The 17,113-nt window shown below is 43.7% G+C and overlaps 1 protein-coding gene across 2 annotated transcripts in view; it reads left to right on the top strand.

Moving 5' to 3' along the window:
* The window catches only part of RCAN1 (regulator of calcineurin 1), a 118,281-nt gene extending 112,303 nt beyond the window's left edge, over nucleotides 1-5,978 (top strand). For both annotated transcript variants that reach the window (XM_056559576.1, XM_056559577.1), the window contains exon 4: nucleotides 5,002-5,978. In XM_056559576.1, the coding sequence (XP_056415551.1) occupies nucleotides 5,002-5,180 (179 nt within the window). In that variant the 3' untranslated portion in view covers nucleotides 5,181-5,978. The remainder of the gene's footprint in view (nucleotides 1-5,001) is intronic.
* The last annotated feature ends 11,135 nt before the right edge of the window (nucleotides 5,979-17,113 follow it).

Raw genomic sequence — 17,113 nt, 5'->3', positions numbered from 1 at the left:
GTTCTATCAGCAAGCCGCACAGTATGCTCTGAATGTAGATAGAATGCTGGGAGATGTAGTTTGGCAACAGCTGGAGGCACACAGATTGGGAAACACTGCTCTAGGCAATGAACGGAGTGCCTTCCATGCATGGTGAGCTCCAGTCATTCCTGGGGATATTTCAGCTCTATTCTATAGATCATTGGGGTCACCCGGCCAAACCTGACTATTCCAGCAGGACCGGGAAACGGTATGGGGGAGATTTATCAACACCTGTCCAGAGGAAAAGTGGTGCAGTTGCCCATAGCAACCAATCAGATCACTTCTTTCATTTTTCACAGGTCTATTTCTAAATGAATGAAGCAATCTGTTTGCCATGGGCAACTGCACCCTCTTTCCCTGCACAGTTTTTGATAAATCTCCCCCTTATATGTTTATGGGGGCCTCTTGACTCTGATCAGGCACTTGGATATTATCTGCCTAATCCTTTTTGTTCTTAGAAAGATAAACCACCATGTCTTAAAGGGGTACTCAGGTGGAAAACTTTTTTTTTTTTTTTTTTTTTTTTTAATCAACTGGTGCCAGAAAGTTAAACAGATTTGTAAATTACTTCTATTAAAAAATCTTAATCCTTCCAGTACTTATTAGCTGCTGAATACTACAGAGGAATTTATTTTCTTTTTGGAACACGGAGCTCTCTGCTGACATCACGACCACAGTGCTCTCTGCTGACACCTCTGTCCATTTTAAGAACTGTCCAGAGTAAGAGAAAATCCCCATAGAAAACATATGCTGCTCTGGACAGTTCCTAAAATGGACAGAGATGCACTGTGGTCGTGATGTCAGCAGAGAGCTCTGTGTTCCAAAAAGAAAAGAATTTCCTCTGTAGTATTCAGCAGCTAATAAGTACTGGAAGGATTAAGATTTTTTTTTAAATAGAAGTCATTTACAAATCCGTTTAACTTTCTGGTACCAGTTGATTTAAAAAAAAAAAAGTTTTCCACGGTAGTACCCCTTTAAAGGAGATCTGTAGTGCTCTGAACTTTATGCTCTGAGCTCTGTGTTCCGAAAAGAAAAGAATTTCCTCTGTAGTATTCAGCAGCTAATAAGTACTGGAAGGATTAAGATTTTTTTTTTTTTTATATAGAAGTAATTTACAAATCTGTTTACATTTCTGGCACCAGTTGATTTAAAAAAAAATTAATTAAATAAAAGAAAAAAAAAAGTTTTCCACCGGAGTACCCCTTTAATGTCTCGGTCCTTAGGGAAAGGTAAATATACTGCATTCTCTTATCACAAGATACTGTTTGCTGATCCAGCTCTGCTACATCTGCCTAGCTCCAGTTCACTGGGTCCTTTGCCCAGATAATAGGGGTGAGATGCCACATCTCGCGTCGCTCAGTGGTCATTTCTTTTTCTCGCGCAGGAAGTGGAAGCTATTGACACAGAAGGTTTCCTCAGCCGCGGCCATAAATAGCTGCTGATTACAGAACATGCGTGGGGCCAAGTTTCCATTCTTTCCAGACAAAATCATTGGCTTATGTATTTTTTTTCTATGTAGCACATTTTTTCCTACATTAGGCTAAAGGGGAAAAATAAAAAAAAAATATCCCAGGACACAGCTGACAAACAACGCCTCATCCTCTTACTAATGTGGGAAAATTGGCGCAGGTCACACACAGGAGAAACCTTCATTAGATGTGACTAATGGAACCTGATTTCCAGGCTGTCTTAGTTTATTATCCTACATCATTGTTTTCCAAACGGTGTGCCTCCAGCTGTTGCAAAACTACAACTCCCAGCATGCCTGGACAGCCGTTGGCTGTCCAGGCATGCTGGGAGTTGTAGTTTTGCAACAGCTGGAGACACATTGTTTGGAAAACACTGTCCTATATGACCTGGCACTAGAAAACATTTTGTTCTAAATCAACTGGTGCCAGAAAGTTAAACAGATTTGAAAATGACTTCTATTTAAAAGTCTTAATCCTTCCAGTACTTATCAGCTGCTGTATGCCCCACAGAAAGTCCTTTGATTTTTGAATTTCCTTTCTGTCTGATCACAGCACTCTCTGCTGACAGCTCTGTCCATTTTAAAGGGGTACTCATGTGGAAACCTTTTTTTTTTTTTTAAATCAATTGGTGCCAGAAAGTTAAACAGATTTGTAAATTACTTCTATTAAAAAATCTTAATCCTTCCTGTACTTATTGGCTGCTGAATACTACAGAGGAAATTCTTTTCGGTTTGAAACACAGAGCTCTCTGCTGACATCATGAGCACAATGCTCTCTGCTGACCTCTGCTGTCCATTTTAGGAAGTGTCCAGAGTAAAAGGAAATCCCCATAGCAAACATATGCTGTTCTGGACAGTTCCTAAAATGGACAGAGATGTCAGCAGAGTGCACTGTGGTCATGATGTCAGCAGAGAGCACTGTGGTCATGATGTCAGCAGAGAGCACTGTGGTCATGATGTCAGCAGACAGCTCTGTGTTTCAAACGGAAAAGAATTTCCGCTGTAGTATTCAGCAGCTAATAAGTACAGGAAGGATTAAGATTTTTTTTAATAGAAGTAATTTACAAATCTGTTTAACTTTCTGGCACCAGTTGATTTAAAAAAGAAAAGTTTTTCAGCGGAGTACCCCTTTAAACAGATTTGTAAATTACTTCTATTTAAAAGTCTTAATCTTTCCAGTACTTATCAGCTGCTGTATGCCCCACAGAAAGTCCTTTGCTTTTTGAATTTCCTTTCTGTCTGACCACAGTGCTCTCTGCTGACACCTCTGTCCATTTTAATGGGGTACCCCGGTGGAAAACTTTTATTTTTTTAAATCATCTGGTGCCAGAAAGTTAAACAGATTTGTAAATTACTTCTATTAAAAAATCTTGATCCTTCCTGTACTTATTAGCTGCTGAATACTACAGCGTAAATTCTTTTCAGTTTGAAACCCAGAGCTCTCTGCTGACATCACGAATACAGTGCTCTCTGCTGACACCTCTGTCCATTTTAAGAACTGTCCAGAGTAGGAGAAAATTCCCATAGCAAACATATGCTGCTCTAGACAGTTCCTAAAATGGACAGAGATGTCAGCAGAGAGCTCTGTGTTCCAAAAAGAAAATAATTTCCTCTGTAGTATTCAGCAGTTAATAAGTACTGGAAGGATTAAGATTTTTTAATAGAAGTAATTTACAAATCTGTTTAACTTTCTGGCACCAGTTGATTTAAAAAAAAAAAAAAAAGTTTTCCACCGGAGTACCCCTTTTAAGAACTATCCAGGGTAGAAGTAAATCCCCATAGCAAACCTATCCTGCTCTGGACAGTTCCTGACATGGACAGAGTTGTCAGCAGAGAGCACTGTGGTCATACAGAAAGGAAATGCAAAAAGAAAATTACTTCCTGTGGATCATACAGCAGCTGATAAGTACTGGAAGGATTAAGATTTTTTTATATAAGTTATTTACAAATCTGTTTAACTTTCTGGCACCAGTTGATTAAAAGGAAAAAAATGTACCCCTTTAATTTTACAATGCCCACACAGCTTTCTGCAGACCATGAAAGACAATAAGACATGGTGGTTTATCTTTCTAAGAACAAAAAGGATTGGGCAGATAATATCCAACGTGCCTGATCAGAGTCAAGAAGCCCCCATAAACATATAAGGGGGAGATTTATCAAAACCTGTGCTAAGGAAAAGTTGCCCCTAGCAACCAATCAGATCGCTTCTTTCATTTTGCAGAGACCTTGTTAAAAATGAAAGAAGCGATCTGATTGGTGGTTGCTATGGGCGACTGGGCAACTTTTCCTCTACAGAGGTGTTGATAAATCTCCCCCATTCAGTTTCCCGGTCCTGCTGGAATAGTCAGGTTTGGCCGGGTGACCCCAACGATCTATAGAATAGAACTGAAATATCCCCAGGAATGACTGGAGCTCACCATGCATGGAAGGCACTCCGTTCATTGCCTAGAGCAGTGTTTCCCAACCAGTGTGCCTCCAGCTGTTGCATAACTACATCTCCCAGCATGCTTCCTACATGCAGAGTATACTGTGCGGCTTGCTGACAGAACATATATTATATATTACCCATTACTTCTATCTATAGCAGCGTTCTCCAACCAGTGTGTCTCCAGCTGTTGAAAAACTACAACTCCCAGCAAGCCTTCGGCTGTTTAAAGGGTATTCCAACAAAATAAATCTCAATTGGCTCCAGAAAGTTAAACAGATTTGTAAATTACGTTTAAAAAAAAAAAAAAATCTTAATCCTTCCAATAGTTATCAGCTGCTGAAGTTGAGTTGCTCTTTTCTGTCTGGCAACAGTGCTCTCTGCTGACATCTCTGTCTGTCTCGGGAACTGCACAGAGTAGAAGAGGTTTACTATGGGGATTTGCTTCTAAATTGGGCGGTTCCCTAGACAGGTGTCATCAGAGAGCACTTAGACAGAAAAGAACAACTCAATTCCAGCAGCTCATAAGTACTGAAAGGATTAAGATTTTTTTAATAGAAGTAATTTACAAATCTGTTTAACTTTCTGGAGCCTTCTGCTGGGGACCCCGGGGATCGCTGCTGCAGCACCCCGCTATCTTTACTGCGCAGAGCGAGATCGCTCTGCACGTAATGACGGGCAATACAGGGGCGGAGCATCGTTACGTCACGGCTCCGCCCCTCGTGACGTCACGGCGGGCTGTGATGTCATGAGGGGCGGAGCCATGATGTCACGCTGCTCCGTCCCCTGTATCGCCCGTCATTACGCACAGAGCGATCTCGCTCTGTGCAGTAATGATAGCGGGGTGCTGCAGCAGCGATCCCAGGGCTCCCCAGCAGCGGGACCGCGGCGATCTGACATCTTATCCCCTATCCTTTGGATAGGGGATAAGATGTCTAGGGGCGGAGTACCCCTTTAAGTACCCTAACAGATAATAGTGGGCATCTACCAGTATAAGTCTATATGGGAGAAGCTCCAGAATTAGCCACAAATTGATTAGGCAAATGTTAACAATTTCCATTAACCCTTGCCTCCTCTTTCTTCACAGGAGAGCAGTATGAACTACACGCTGCCACAGACACCACCCCCAGCGTGGTTGTGCACGTCTGCGAAAGCGATCCCGAAAACGAACTAGAGGTGGAAGAAGACGAGGACGGCATGAGCAAACCCAAACCAAAAATGATCCAAACAAGGAGGCCAGACTACATGCCCATCCACCTGAGCTGAAGAGGAGGACAGACGCGTTTCGAGGACAAACGCCAATTTCACTCCATGAATTTTTTTTCTCCATACCTGAGGACGACAGAACTCAGCGTGTACCGCAGTGGTGGGAGAGGCTGAATTTATACACAACGCGGCTCTTCCAAACCGGTGTGTTTTTTGGCTTGTTTTATTATTTAGCCGGCCAGGCAGCACCCTTGGGTTTCGGAGAGTCCATTGGGCCCTATACATTGACTGATAGAGGGGAGATCCAATGCCGGTTTCAAGGCCTCTTTGGGTTTTTTTTTCTTTTCTTGCTTTTCCGAAGACATTTATGTCATGGAACGGCGGGGGCTGGCTGTTTTGCGGCCTGTCGCGGGCAGAGGCGCAGGTGGCTTTACTATTAACCTACCTTTGTACATAGTTGCTGGTATGCGTTCAGCTGTCCATTGCAAGCTGGGAGGAAGAGTACTACATCATTTTTCCATTTTTTATTATTATTATTTTGCATGTGAACTCGATGCTGACACTTTTTCTATCATAGAATATGCTTAGAATTTTTGTGTTTTCCCGGTCACCGGACTGTGTGATTGCAACTGCGGAAAAAAAACAGGATGAATTTTTTTGGGTGACATTTTTGCAGCAAAAAATTTGGACTTTCTACCTTACTGGTTCATTAGCTATTGATCGTACGTACAGTCCGATATTCGGCAATGTCAGTGACTTTACCTTTGCAGTCTAATAGCTTTTTATGAATTCATCTTGAATGTGTACGCTGTCCGTGTGATCCTGGGAAGACCGTGAGATAAAGTATGCAATACCTTACTGCCTGTGTGCTGCTTTTGGAGTCTCCACTGTCATCGTTTTTTTGGAAATTTAAGATGGTGTTTGTCGTCGTTACTTAGTCACATGACCTGTCAAACATTATGTTTTGCGACAATCTGCACGGTTTACGTGTGGTAGAGGGGTTTCCAACCATAGATATTTATGGCATATTAACTGGATACTGCTGGGACCCCCAGTGGCTGAGTTTGCTTGCTGTATAGGGTTGTCAAGTGTTCTGTCCAAGATCCTTGCCTCTTGTACTGAGTACAAAGCGGCTGCACAGAGTATCTCTTGCACCAAGGAACCTGTCCTCTGACATTGATTTGAACAGACGCTGTGTAATACCTAGTTTCTCCAGTGGTGGCACTGTAGGGAAACTGAACACTTACTCCTCACAGATTACTGCTGATTACTAGGGGGTCCCAGAAGGAGGATTCTTATTGTAAAGGGATAGTCAATAGCGGAGAACCCATTTAATGGAAAAATAACCTCCTCCGGGATTAGGGAATGGAAGAGTCCATTCTCAGGATAGACTCGGTACCAGCAGTCATTCTGTTATGGTATATCCAGTGGAAACCCCCTTTAATTATACAAACGTACATACTGTATACCTTGCATATATTTGCAGGAGACCCGAGGTGGTCTAATAGAATTGTATATACCAGGATAAGGCTTTTTTTTTTTTTACATCTAGTTGTTTTTTTTGCCACCTTTTAGTGTATACGCCAGGGGAAACTCCAAAATTATACATTACACTCAAGCCGAAGACTGTCACTGGGCCAGAATAACCCTATAGCTAGACCTAGTCATCGTGTATGTTGGGTAAATGTGATGTGAACAGGACCTAAGATGCATCCCTGGGAGACCCGATTATATACTGTGAGCACAAAATGGAAGATTATAGTACTGTAGTTGTGACCTATTTTGGGTAAGATGTATATATTCCTACCCATTCTGAAGATATACTATACATACTTACCCTCATTTGAATCCCAAATCCTGAGACCTATAATCTTTGGTTCTTTTTTTATACAAAATAAAATAGACCCACCCCTTTTGTGGTCCAATTTTAAAAGACCGCCCACGAGGAGCCTGCAAGTATGCATTATATACGGTGTGCATTTTAGGACATAGTCAGCCGTAACTCCGTCCTCCGTCAGGTGAAACGGCGTCCCGCCTCCTCCCTCGGGCCAATCTCCGTCAGACGTCAGCCGCAACTCCCTCCTTTGTCATCCTAAAGTCTCTCATCCGAAAATCCGTCATCCCTCAGACGAAAAACTTTCCTGCCATATAGCAGAACCGAGTCAGTGTCCACTTTCTGCTATACGGGTTCCGCTGTACACGCTATTCAATGTCGGCTCTGCTATACAGACTCTGTAGCACATGTAGCATCTGTAGTACACGTGCAAGTTTCACAGTTTCGACTCTGCTATACATGCCGTGCAGCGTCGGCTCTGCTATGCGGCAGGAAGTTGCTTCTGAGGGAGAATCGTCTGAGGCATGACGGCGTTTTGGACGAGGGAGTTTCGGAGGAGGGAGTTGTGGCTGAAGGATGAGGACAATTGGTGTGAGGGAGGAGGCGGGATGCCATTTCACCTGACGGAGGACGGAGTTGCGGCTGACTACTAACGCCGATTGGTCCGAGGGAGGAGGCGGGACGCCATTTCACCTGACCGAGGACGGAGTTACGGCTGACGACTGACTATGTCCTAAAATGGACACCGTAATTATAGGATATTTCACTTATGGGTTTGTAATTGACGTTGGAGCTCCATCCGTACTGCAGGAACATACTTCTCATACTCTGCAATTTCTTGCCCTGCCATGTGGTGGTGCTGTTCATACACTATTTCTCCAGTCTGTAGAAAATAAAAAAAAATAAAAAAATAAAAAAATGTAAATCATTCTTTCAGTGAAACTAAACCAAGTAGTTCTTGTTGTCAAAGCTCTTTGCCATTCAGCTGGTTATATGAGGGACCTGTGGTGTGCCTTTCCTTATTTTAGTAGGAATTTTGCTTTTTTTTATTTTTTTATTTTTTTTTCAATAATATTGTGTATACTGTTGCCTAAGAATCAGACGTTAGTGTTTATGAATATTATTTGCTTTGACGTGATCTGCAGCTACTTAATACGTGCTGTAACCTATATAGCAGTGGTCTTCAAACTGTGGTAGACCTCTATATGCTGCAAAACTACAACTCCCAGCATGCCCGGACAGCCAACGGCTGTCCGGGCATGCTGGGAGTTGTAGTTTTGCAACATTTACAGGTCTACCACTGTTTGGAGACCTCACACAGAAGGTCATGAATGGTTGTGTCTACAACATGACTAGAGATGAGCGAACTTACAGTAAATTCAATTCGTCACGAACCTCTCAGCTCGGCGGTTGCTGACTTTTCCTGCATAAATTAGTTCAGCTTTCCGGTGCTCCGGTGGGCTGGAAAAGGTGGATACAGTCCTAGGAAAGAGTCTCCTAGGACTGTATCCACCTTTTCCAGCCCACTGGAGCACCGGAAAGCTGAACTAATTTATGCAGGAAAAGTCATCAACTGCCGAGCTTAGAAGTTCGTGACGAATCGAATTTACTGTAAGTTCGCTCATCTCTAAACATGACCTATTGTGCAGTATAGACGTTACCGTATGTGTGTGAACCCTATCTTCCCACCCCCTGCAGTGATTGACACCCATACAGTGTTAGGACGGTTTTACACTAGTATGAAACAGGACTCCTTTTTGCATCCATATTAAAGGGGTACTCCGGTGGAAAACTTTTTATTTTTTTTTTTATCGACTGGTGCCAGAAAGTTAAACAGATTTGTAAATGACTTCTATTAAAAAAAAATCTTTACCCTTCCAGTACTTTTTAGCAGCAGTATGCTACAGAGGAAATTCTTTTATTTTTGAATTTCTTTTTGTCTTGTCCACAGTGCTCTCTGCTGACACCTCTGCTGTCCGTCTCAGGAACTGTCCAGAGCAGCATAGGTTTGCTACGGGGATTTTCTCCTTTTCTAGACAGTTCCTGATACGGGCATCAGGTGTCAGCAGAGAGCACTGTGGACAAGACAAAAAAGAAATTAAAAAAGAAAAGAATTTCCTCTGTAGCATACAGCTGCTAATAAGTACTGGAAGGGTAAAGATTTTTTAAAAGAAGTCATTTACAAATCTGTTTAACTTTCTGGCACCAGTTGATTAAAAAAAAAAAAAAGTTTTCCATCGGAGTACTCCTTTAAGCCCTGACCTGATGACCCGACAGCTGTCCGTTTGGGTCATCAGACCCATGGCCAGGACTTCTGTCCATAATATGGAAGCAAAAATGCGTCTTGTGTTATACACACATTCACTGATGACATCACACGTCATATATATATATATATTTGGGGAGATCAAAGCTTAAAGGGGTTACCCAGGAAAAAAACTTTTTTTTATATATATCAACTGGCTCCAGAAAGTTAAACAGATTTGTAAATTATTTCTATTAAAAAATCTTAATCCTTTCAGTACTTATGAGCTTCTGAAGTTAAGGTTGTTCTTTTCTGTCTAAGTGCTCTCTGATGACACCTGTCTCGGGAACCGCCCAGTTTAGAAACAAATCCCCATAGCAAACCTCTTCTAAACTGGGCGTTTCAGGTGTCAGAGAGGATTTAGACAGAAAAGAACAACCTTAACTTCAGAAGCTCATAAGTACTGAAAGGATTAAGATTTTTTAATAGAAGTAATTTACAAATCTGTTTAACTTTCTGGAGCCAGTTGATAGATATATATATATATATATATATATATATATATATATATATATATATATATATATATATATATATATATATATATATAAAAATATAAAGTTTTTTCCTGGAATACCCCTTTAATCTAGTTCATGCTGTTACCCTGTAATGTTGATCCACAGGAACCAGAACAAGTGCTTCTGTAAGGCTTCGGTTACACCATATTCATAGATGGGTGGAATAGGTCTATAAGCCTCATATAGACTATACAGATAACAACCTATCGATGACATAATCCCTTATATGGGATGGGAAATAAAGAACCACTCATGCATTTTTTTTCTTTTTTTTTATGCCTATATCGAGCAGCATAGGCTATTATTTGCGAATAATTTAAAGGTTATTGTATGCCTTGTGCATACCTGTTTTAGCTGATGTGGCAGGCATGAAAAAAACACGTAAAAAAACTGTATAAACACTATGGGGGAGATTTATGAAAACCTGTCCAGAGGAAAAGTTGCTGAGTTGCTCATAGCAACCAATCAGATTGCTTCTTTCCTTTTTTAACAAGGCCTCTGAAAAATGAAAGAAGCGGTCTGATTGGTTGCTATGGGCAACTCTGCAACTTTTCCTCTGGACAGGTTTTGATGAATCTCCCTCTATAACAACCATTAACCTCACCCCATAGAGATAGCAGTAGTACACAGAGCTGGAGGGGAGGGGTATAGCCTATAGTATACCTACTCAGGGGCGTACCTAGAGCATTTGGCACCCGGGGCGGACCCTTTGTTTGGCACCCCCCCCCCACACACACACACACACACACACACACACACACATATGCACCCCCTTTAATTACACCCCCTCCCTCCCCCCAGGGGCTGACAACGATCGAGGCCCCCGGACCAAAAAAAAGGTAAGGGCCCCTGCTAGTCTCTGCAGCTCGTCAATCTTCTGCCACTCCCCTATTCCACCCAAATCCCACACACAATAAAAAAAAAATTATATATGTAAGAAACACTTTAACGTAGGTAAATTTCCATGACCAATAATACTGGTATACAAGGAGTAAATATATACCACCACACAATAACTGGATAATACCCCCATACTGTACTGAATAAAACCACTATACACAGACCATTATACTATACAGGATCTGTACACAATATAAGTGATTATATACAGGACCATATGGTGGTAGATATCAGCTGTACACAGGATCTGTGTACCATATAAGTGATTACAGTTACATTTTGGGACTCACAATTACGTATTTTCAGATCAGCGGCGTCCTCTTTCCTTTTCTTCTCCGTCCGGATAAGACCGCCATGTAGATCTCTTAACATCTGCAGGAAAAACTTGTCAGACTCTGCATTTTTTCAGAGCCCTCCCCTCCTCGACACAATCTTTCCATCTATAGGCCCACAAACTGTAATGATGCCCTCCTTTGTGTCCTGCACAGTAAAAGGGCAGGTAGGTAGATAGCCCGGTAACCCCCTCTTTCCCATAGGTATATGCAGAGCTACACCCCCCCTCTTTACCATAGGTATATGGAGAGTTACACCCCCCTCTTTCCCATAGGTATATACAGAGTTACACCCCCCCCTCTTTCCCACAGGTATATGCAGAGCTACACCCCCCCCTCTTTCCCACAGGTATATGCAGAGCTACACCCCCCCCCCTCTTTCCCACAGGTATATGCAGAGCTACACCCCCCCCCCCTCTTTCCCACAGGTATATGCAGAGCTACACCCCCCCCTCTTTCCCATAGATATATGCAGTTACACCCCCCTCTTTCCCATAGGTATATGCAGAGCTACACCCCCCTCTTTCCCATAGGCATATGTAGAGTTACACCCCCCCTCTTTCCCATAGGCATATGCAGAGTTACACCCCCCCCCCCCTCTTTCCCATAGGCATATGCAGAGTTACACCCCCTCCTATTTCCCATAGGCGCCTGTACTGCGTGCTGCGTGGGGACGGAGGTCACGTCTCCTCTGTGTAGCTGCAGATGTGGCTCACACAGAGGGGACGCCTTCTCCTGTATGTGCGTGTATCGCGCATACAGGAGAATGTAGCGCTGTCTGCTGGGGATCTGGGACGAGTGTCCCAGATCGTCAGTAGTGGCGGTGGGTCAGTCCGCCCCTGGCACCCCCCTTGTGAGTGGCACCCGGGGCGGGCCACCCCCCCCCCCTTGGTACACCATTGTACCTACTATATATCCTGATCTTATAGAGATAGCAGCAGTGTACAGATAGAGCTGGAGGGGAGGAGTATATCTACTATATATCCTGATCTCTTAGAGATAGTAGCAGCAGTATACCCTCCTGGACACACCTTTACACCCTATCTGCCTTGGTGCACCTGGATGTAGATGTCTGGACTATAAAGTGAGCACAAGAGCAGAGCTGGCTTCATGGACTGCGTATACACAGTATTATCAGCAGCCTGGGATCTATCGGTGATGACCGATATCAGCTATCCCACTGATGCCCTCCAATAACCCTCGAGATGCCGTGATCAGTACTGATTAAGTATTAGGAGGGGCGTGTAGAGACTCATTGGACCACCTGCAGTCTCCTCACCTGCCTCCATCGCCGTTCCAGTGATGCTCCTCTATAGAAGTAGATTGTCCATTACACTGATCCGTGTGGAGACATCACATCCCAGAAAAAAGGCAATAAGAAGTGATCAAAAGTCACATACAGTGACCCCCCGACCTACGATGGCCCCGACATACGATAATTTCAACATATGATGGTCTCTCAGAGGCCATCGCATGTTGAAGGCAGTATCAACATACAATGCTTTTGTATGTCGGGGCCATCGCATAAACGGCTATCCGGCAGTGCAGACTGCTTCAGCTGCCACCGGATAGCCATTTACGGTGCCCCGTGTGCTCCGGTGATGGTCACTTACCTGTCCTTCGGGCTCCGACACTTCCTCTTCGGGATCCTCTGCATCGTCGGCGCTCTCCATCGTCGTCATCACGTCGCTGCGCACGCCGTCCCGTCATCCAATAGGAGCGGCGTGCGTAGCGACGTGATGGCGGCGACGGAGAGCGCGGATGCCGGGGAAGCAGAGGCCTTGCCGGGGTGTCGGGGACGCGGCGACAGTGATTGACGGCGACATCCAGGGCAGCGGTGACGGTCCGGAGCGGCGGGGACAGGTGAGTACAACTTCCTCTAACAGTAGTCTACAACCTGCGGACCTCCAGATGTTACAAAACTACAACACCCAGCATGCCCGGACAGCCGTTGGCTGTCCGGGCATGCTGGGTGTTGTAGTTTTGTAACATCTGGAGGTCCGCAGGTTGTAGACCACTGTCCTATACTTTACATTGCACGGATCCCTCAACATGCGATGGTCCATTTGGAATGGATTACCATCGTATGTTGAGGGACCACTGTATACGCAAAAGTGGTACCAATAAAAACTACAAATCACGTCACAAAAAATTAGCCCTCATACAGCCCTGTATACGGAAAATAAGAAGTTATAGGGGGTCAGAATAGGGCAATTTTAGACTTACTTATTCTGTTAAAGTTTTTTTTTTTTTAAGCAGTACAATAATAGAAAAGCGTGTAAACATGGGTATCTCTTCGTATTGGCCCACAGAAAAAAAACAAAAAACATGTCAGTTTCACTATAAAGAGCACTTCAAAACTGAAAATGTCCTGTGCCCTCAAGGCAAAAATAGGCAAAGATAGCCACGTTCTATTGTTTGCCTAAAGTGCATAAAGGCACTAACCCTCTTAAAGGCTGCCCTATAGTGTCAGTGAATGGTTCCCTGACAGAGGCCATAGGCATCTATGTTGATCGGATACTCCGAAACGTTGTCACGACCCTGCCCTTTTATGTCCGTGACACCATGGATTTCCTTAAAAAGGATTGATGACATTACCATGGAGAAGGGGGTGGGGCACGCAAGCATCGATGTCGAAGCACTTTACAGTTCTATTCCGCATGAATGTGGGCTGATGGCTGTTGACCATTATCTGAGAACAAGGGGAAATTTTTTTCAAGCACATAGTCGTTTTGTTTCTTCATTAGTACAATACATTTTGACTCATAACTATTTTCTTTTCGATGGGAGGATCTACTACCAGCTCAGGGGGACCGCCATGGGGAGCCCCTGTGCCCCCACATATGCAAATCTCCTCCTGGGCTGGTGTGAAGACCATCTGGTCTTCCCACCAGATGACAACATCTGGACACAGCATAGAGTGGTCCCTCAACATACGATGGTAATCCGTTCCAAACGGGCCATCGTTTGTTGAAACCATCGTATGTTGAGGGATCCGTGCAATGTAAAGTATAGGACAGTGGTCTACAACCTGCGGACCTCCAGATGTTGCAAAACTACAACACCCAGCATGCCCGGACAGCCGTTGGCCGCTGTCCTCGCCGCTCCGGACCGCCACCGCTCCTCACCGCTGCCCTGGATGTCGCCCTCCATCGCTGTCACCGTGTCCCCGACGCTTCGGTAAGGCCTCTGCTTCCCCGGCATCTTCTCTCTCCGTCGCCGGCATCACGTCGCTACGCACGCCGCTTCTATTGGATGACGGCGTGCGCAGCGACGTGATGACGACCATGGAGAGTGCCGACGATGCAGGGGATCCCGAAGAGGACGCGCCGGAGCCCCGAGGACAGGTAGGAGACCATCACCGGAGCACACAGGGCACCGTATACGGCTATCTGGTGGCAGCTGAAGCAGTCTGCGCTGCCGGATAGCCGTTTATGCGATGGCCCCGACATACAAAAGCATCGTATGTTGATGCTGCCTTCAACATGCGATTGCCTCTGAGAGGCCATCGTATGTTGAAATGATCGTATGTCGGGGCCATCGTAGGTCGGGGGGTCACTGTATTCTGTTATGGGCCAGATACATAGACGACATTTTCGTTCTATGGTCTAGCTCTAACGAAAACATTTTGGAATTTGGATAGGGGATAAGATGTTTTCAGCGGAGCATCCCTCTAAATTTTGCATAATTCCATGGCGGAATCCTATTGAAGTCAATGGGGGCTTTTGAATTTTGTTTTGAGCACACAGGAATTCAGTCGAAATTCTGCTCCTATTCCGCTAAAATTTTCACAGCAAGCAATGCAGACCGGAATCACAGGAATTGCGCTGTGCGAACATAGCCTTATAGTTTTGCAACAGCTGGAGGTCCACACGTTTGGAGACCTAGGTTCTAAAATGTCGCTGCTACATCGCCCGGTGTTACAACCCTGGAAATTTTCTGACCATCAGTTAAAGGGGTATTCCAGGAGAAAAAAAAATGTTTTATATCAACTGGCTACAGAAAGTTAAACAGATTTGTAAATTACTTCTATTAAAAAAAATCTTAATCCTTTCAATAATTATCAGCTGCTGAAGTTGAGTTGTTGTTTTCTGTCTGGCAACAGTGCTCTCTGCTGACATATCTGCTTGTCTCGGAAACTGCACAGAGTAGAAGAGGTTTGCTATGGGGATTTTCTTCTAAACTGGGCGGTTCCCGAGACAGGTGTCATCAGGGAGCACTTAGACAGAAAAGAACAACTCAACTTCATCAGCTTATAAGTACTCAAAGAATTAAGATTTTTTTATAGAAGTCATTTACAAATCTGTTTAACTTCCTGGAGCCAGTTGATATATATATATATATATATAAAAAGTTTTTTCCTGGATAACCCCTTTAATCTTGTCAGTCTTCACTGCAGTTCCGGCATGCTATTCAAGAGCCAAAAAGTAGAGATGAGCGAACTTACAGTAAATTCGATTCATCACGAACTTCTCGGCTCGGCAGTTGATGACTTTTCCTGCATAAATTAGTTCAGCCTTCAGGTGCTCCGGTGGGCTGGAAAAGGTGGATACATTTCTAGGAAAGAGTCTCTTAGGACTGTATCCACCTTTTCCAGCCCACCGGAGCACCGGAAAGCTGAACTAATTTATGCAGGAAAAGTCATCAACTGCCGAGCCGAGAAGTTTGTGACGAATCGAATTTACTGTAAGTTCGCTCATCTCTACCAAAAAGCTCAGGATGGACTGTGACCCCGTATAGAGGTAGTAGAATTGGATTATAAAACGTCTAAGGGGGAGATCAAAACCAGAGGAAAAGTTCCTGAGTTGCCCATAGCAACCAGATCGCTGCTTTCATTTTTGAAAAGGCCTGTGCAAAATGAAAGTAGCGATCTGATTGGTTGCTATGGGCAACTCGGCAACTTTTCCTCTGGTTTTGATAAATCTCCCCCTTAGTAGGTAAACCATAACCAATAACCTGCTCTATAGGAAATGGACTGTTCTCCTGCAGGATCTATGGTCCGACCGCCACTTGTTCCATTGATTCCTATTGTCTTCTTATAAAACTGGACGTCCATGTTGTTTTCACGTGTCGTGTAAATGTTTCCAGACAATAAACTTCCTTTGTATTATTACGTTTATATCAACCCGTCTTGGTTCTGGGTTTTTGTGTGTGTGTTTTGATGTCTATAGTATGTGAAGGACCTGCATAAAATTGTTGGGTGCATCAGCACGCAACTTCCACTAGTGTTTCCTGACCAGGGTGCCTCCAGCTGTTGCAAATCTACAACTCCCAGCATGCTCGGACAGCCGAAGGCTGTCCGAGCATGCTGGAAGTTGTAGTTTTGCAACAGCTGGAGGCACCCTGGTTGGGTTACACTGATATAACAGTTGCACTTAAAGGGGTACTCCAGTGGAAAACTTTATATATATATATATATATATATATATATATATATATATATATATATATTTGTTTTTTATCAACTGGTGACAGAAAGTTAAACAGATTTGTAAATGACTTCTATTAAAATATCCTTACCCTTCCAGTACTTATTACCAGCTGTATGCTACAGAAGAAATTCTATTCTTTTTGAATTTTCTTTTTTTTGTCTTGTCCACAGTGCTCTCTGCTGGCACCTCTGTCCATATCAGGAACTGTCCAGAGCAGGATAGGTTTGCTATGAGGATTTTCTCCTGCTCTGGACAGTTCCTGATACGGGCATCAGGTGTCAGCAGAGAGCACTGTGGACAAGACAAAAAAAAGAAAATTCAAAATTAATAGAATTTCCTCTGTAGCATACAGCTGCTAATAAGTACTGGAAGGGTAAAGATCTTTTAATAGAAGTAATTTACAAATCTGTATAACTTTCTGGCACCAGTTGATTTAAAAAAAAAAAAAAATGTTTTCCACCGGAGTAACCCTTTAAGCTACCTTATTAGTTTTGCAACAGCTGGAGGCACACTGGTTGGGAAAGACAGGTATAACTTATAATAGAAAGTCCGGTATCAAAGGGGTATTTCCATATTGTAAACTGCTGGCATATCACTAAAAAGGCTATGACTGTATGACAGCTGGGGATCAACCAATGGAACTCCCATGATCCTCTGAACAAACTTCTGCTT

The sequence above is a fragment of the Hyla sarda genome, chromosome 2, assembly GCF_029499605.1.
Source record: "Hyla sarda isolate aHylSar1 chromosome 2, aHylSar1.hap1, whole genome shotgun sequence".
NCBI lineage: Eukaryota > Metazoa > Chordata > Amphibia > Anura > Hylidae > Hyla > Hyla sarda.
This window is presented reverse-complemented; position numbering and strand designations above follow the sequence as displayed.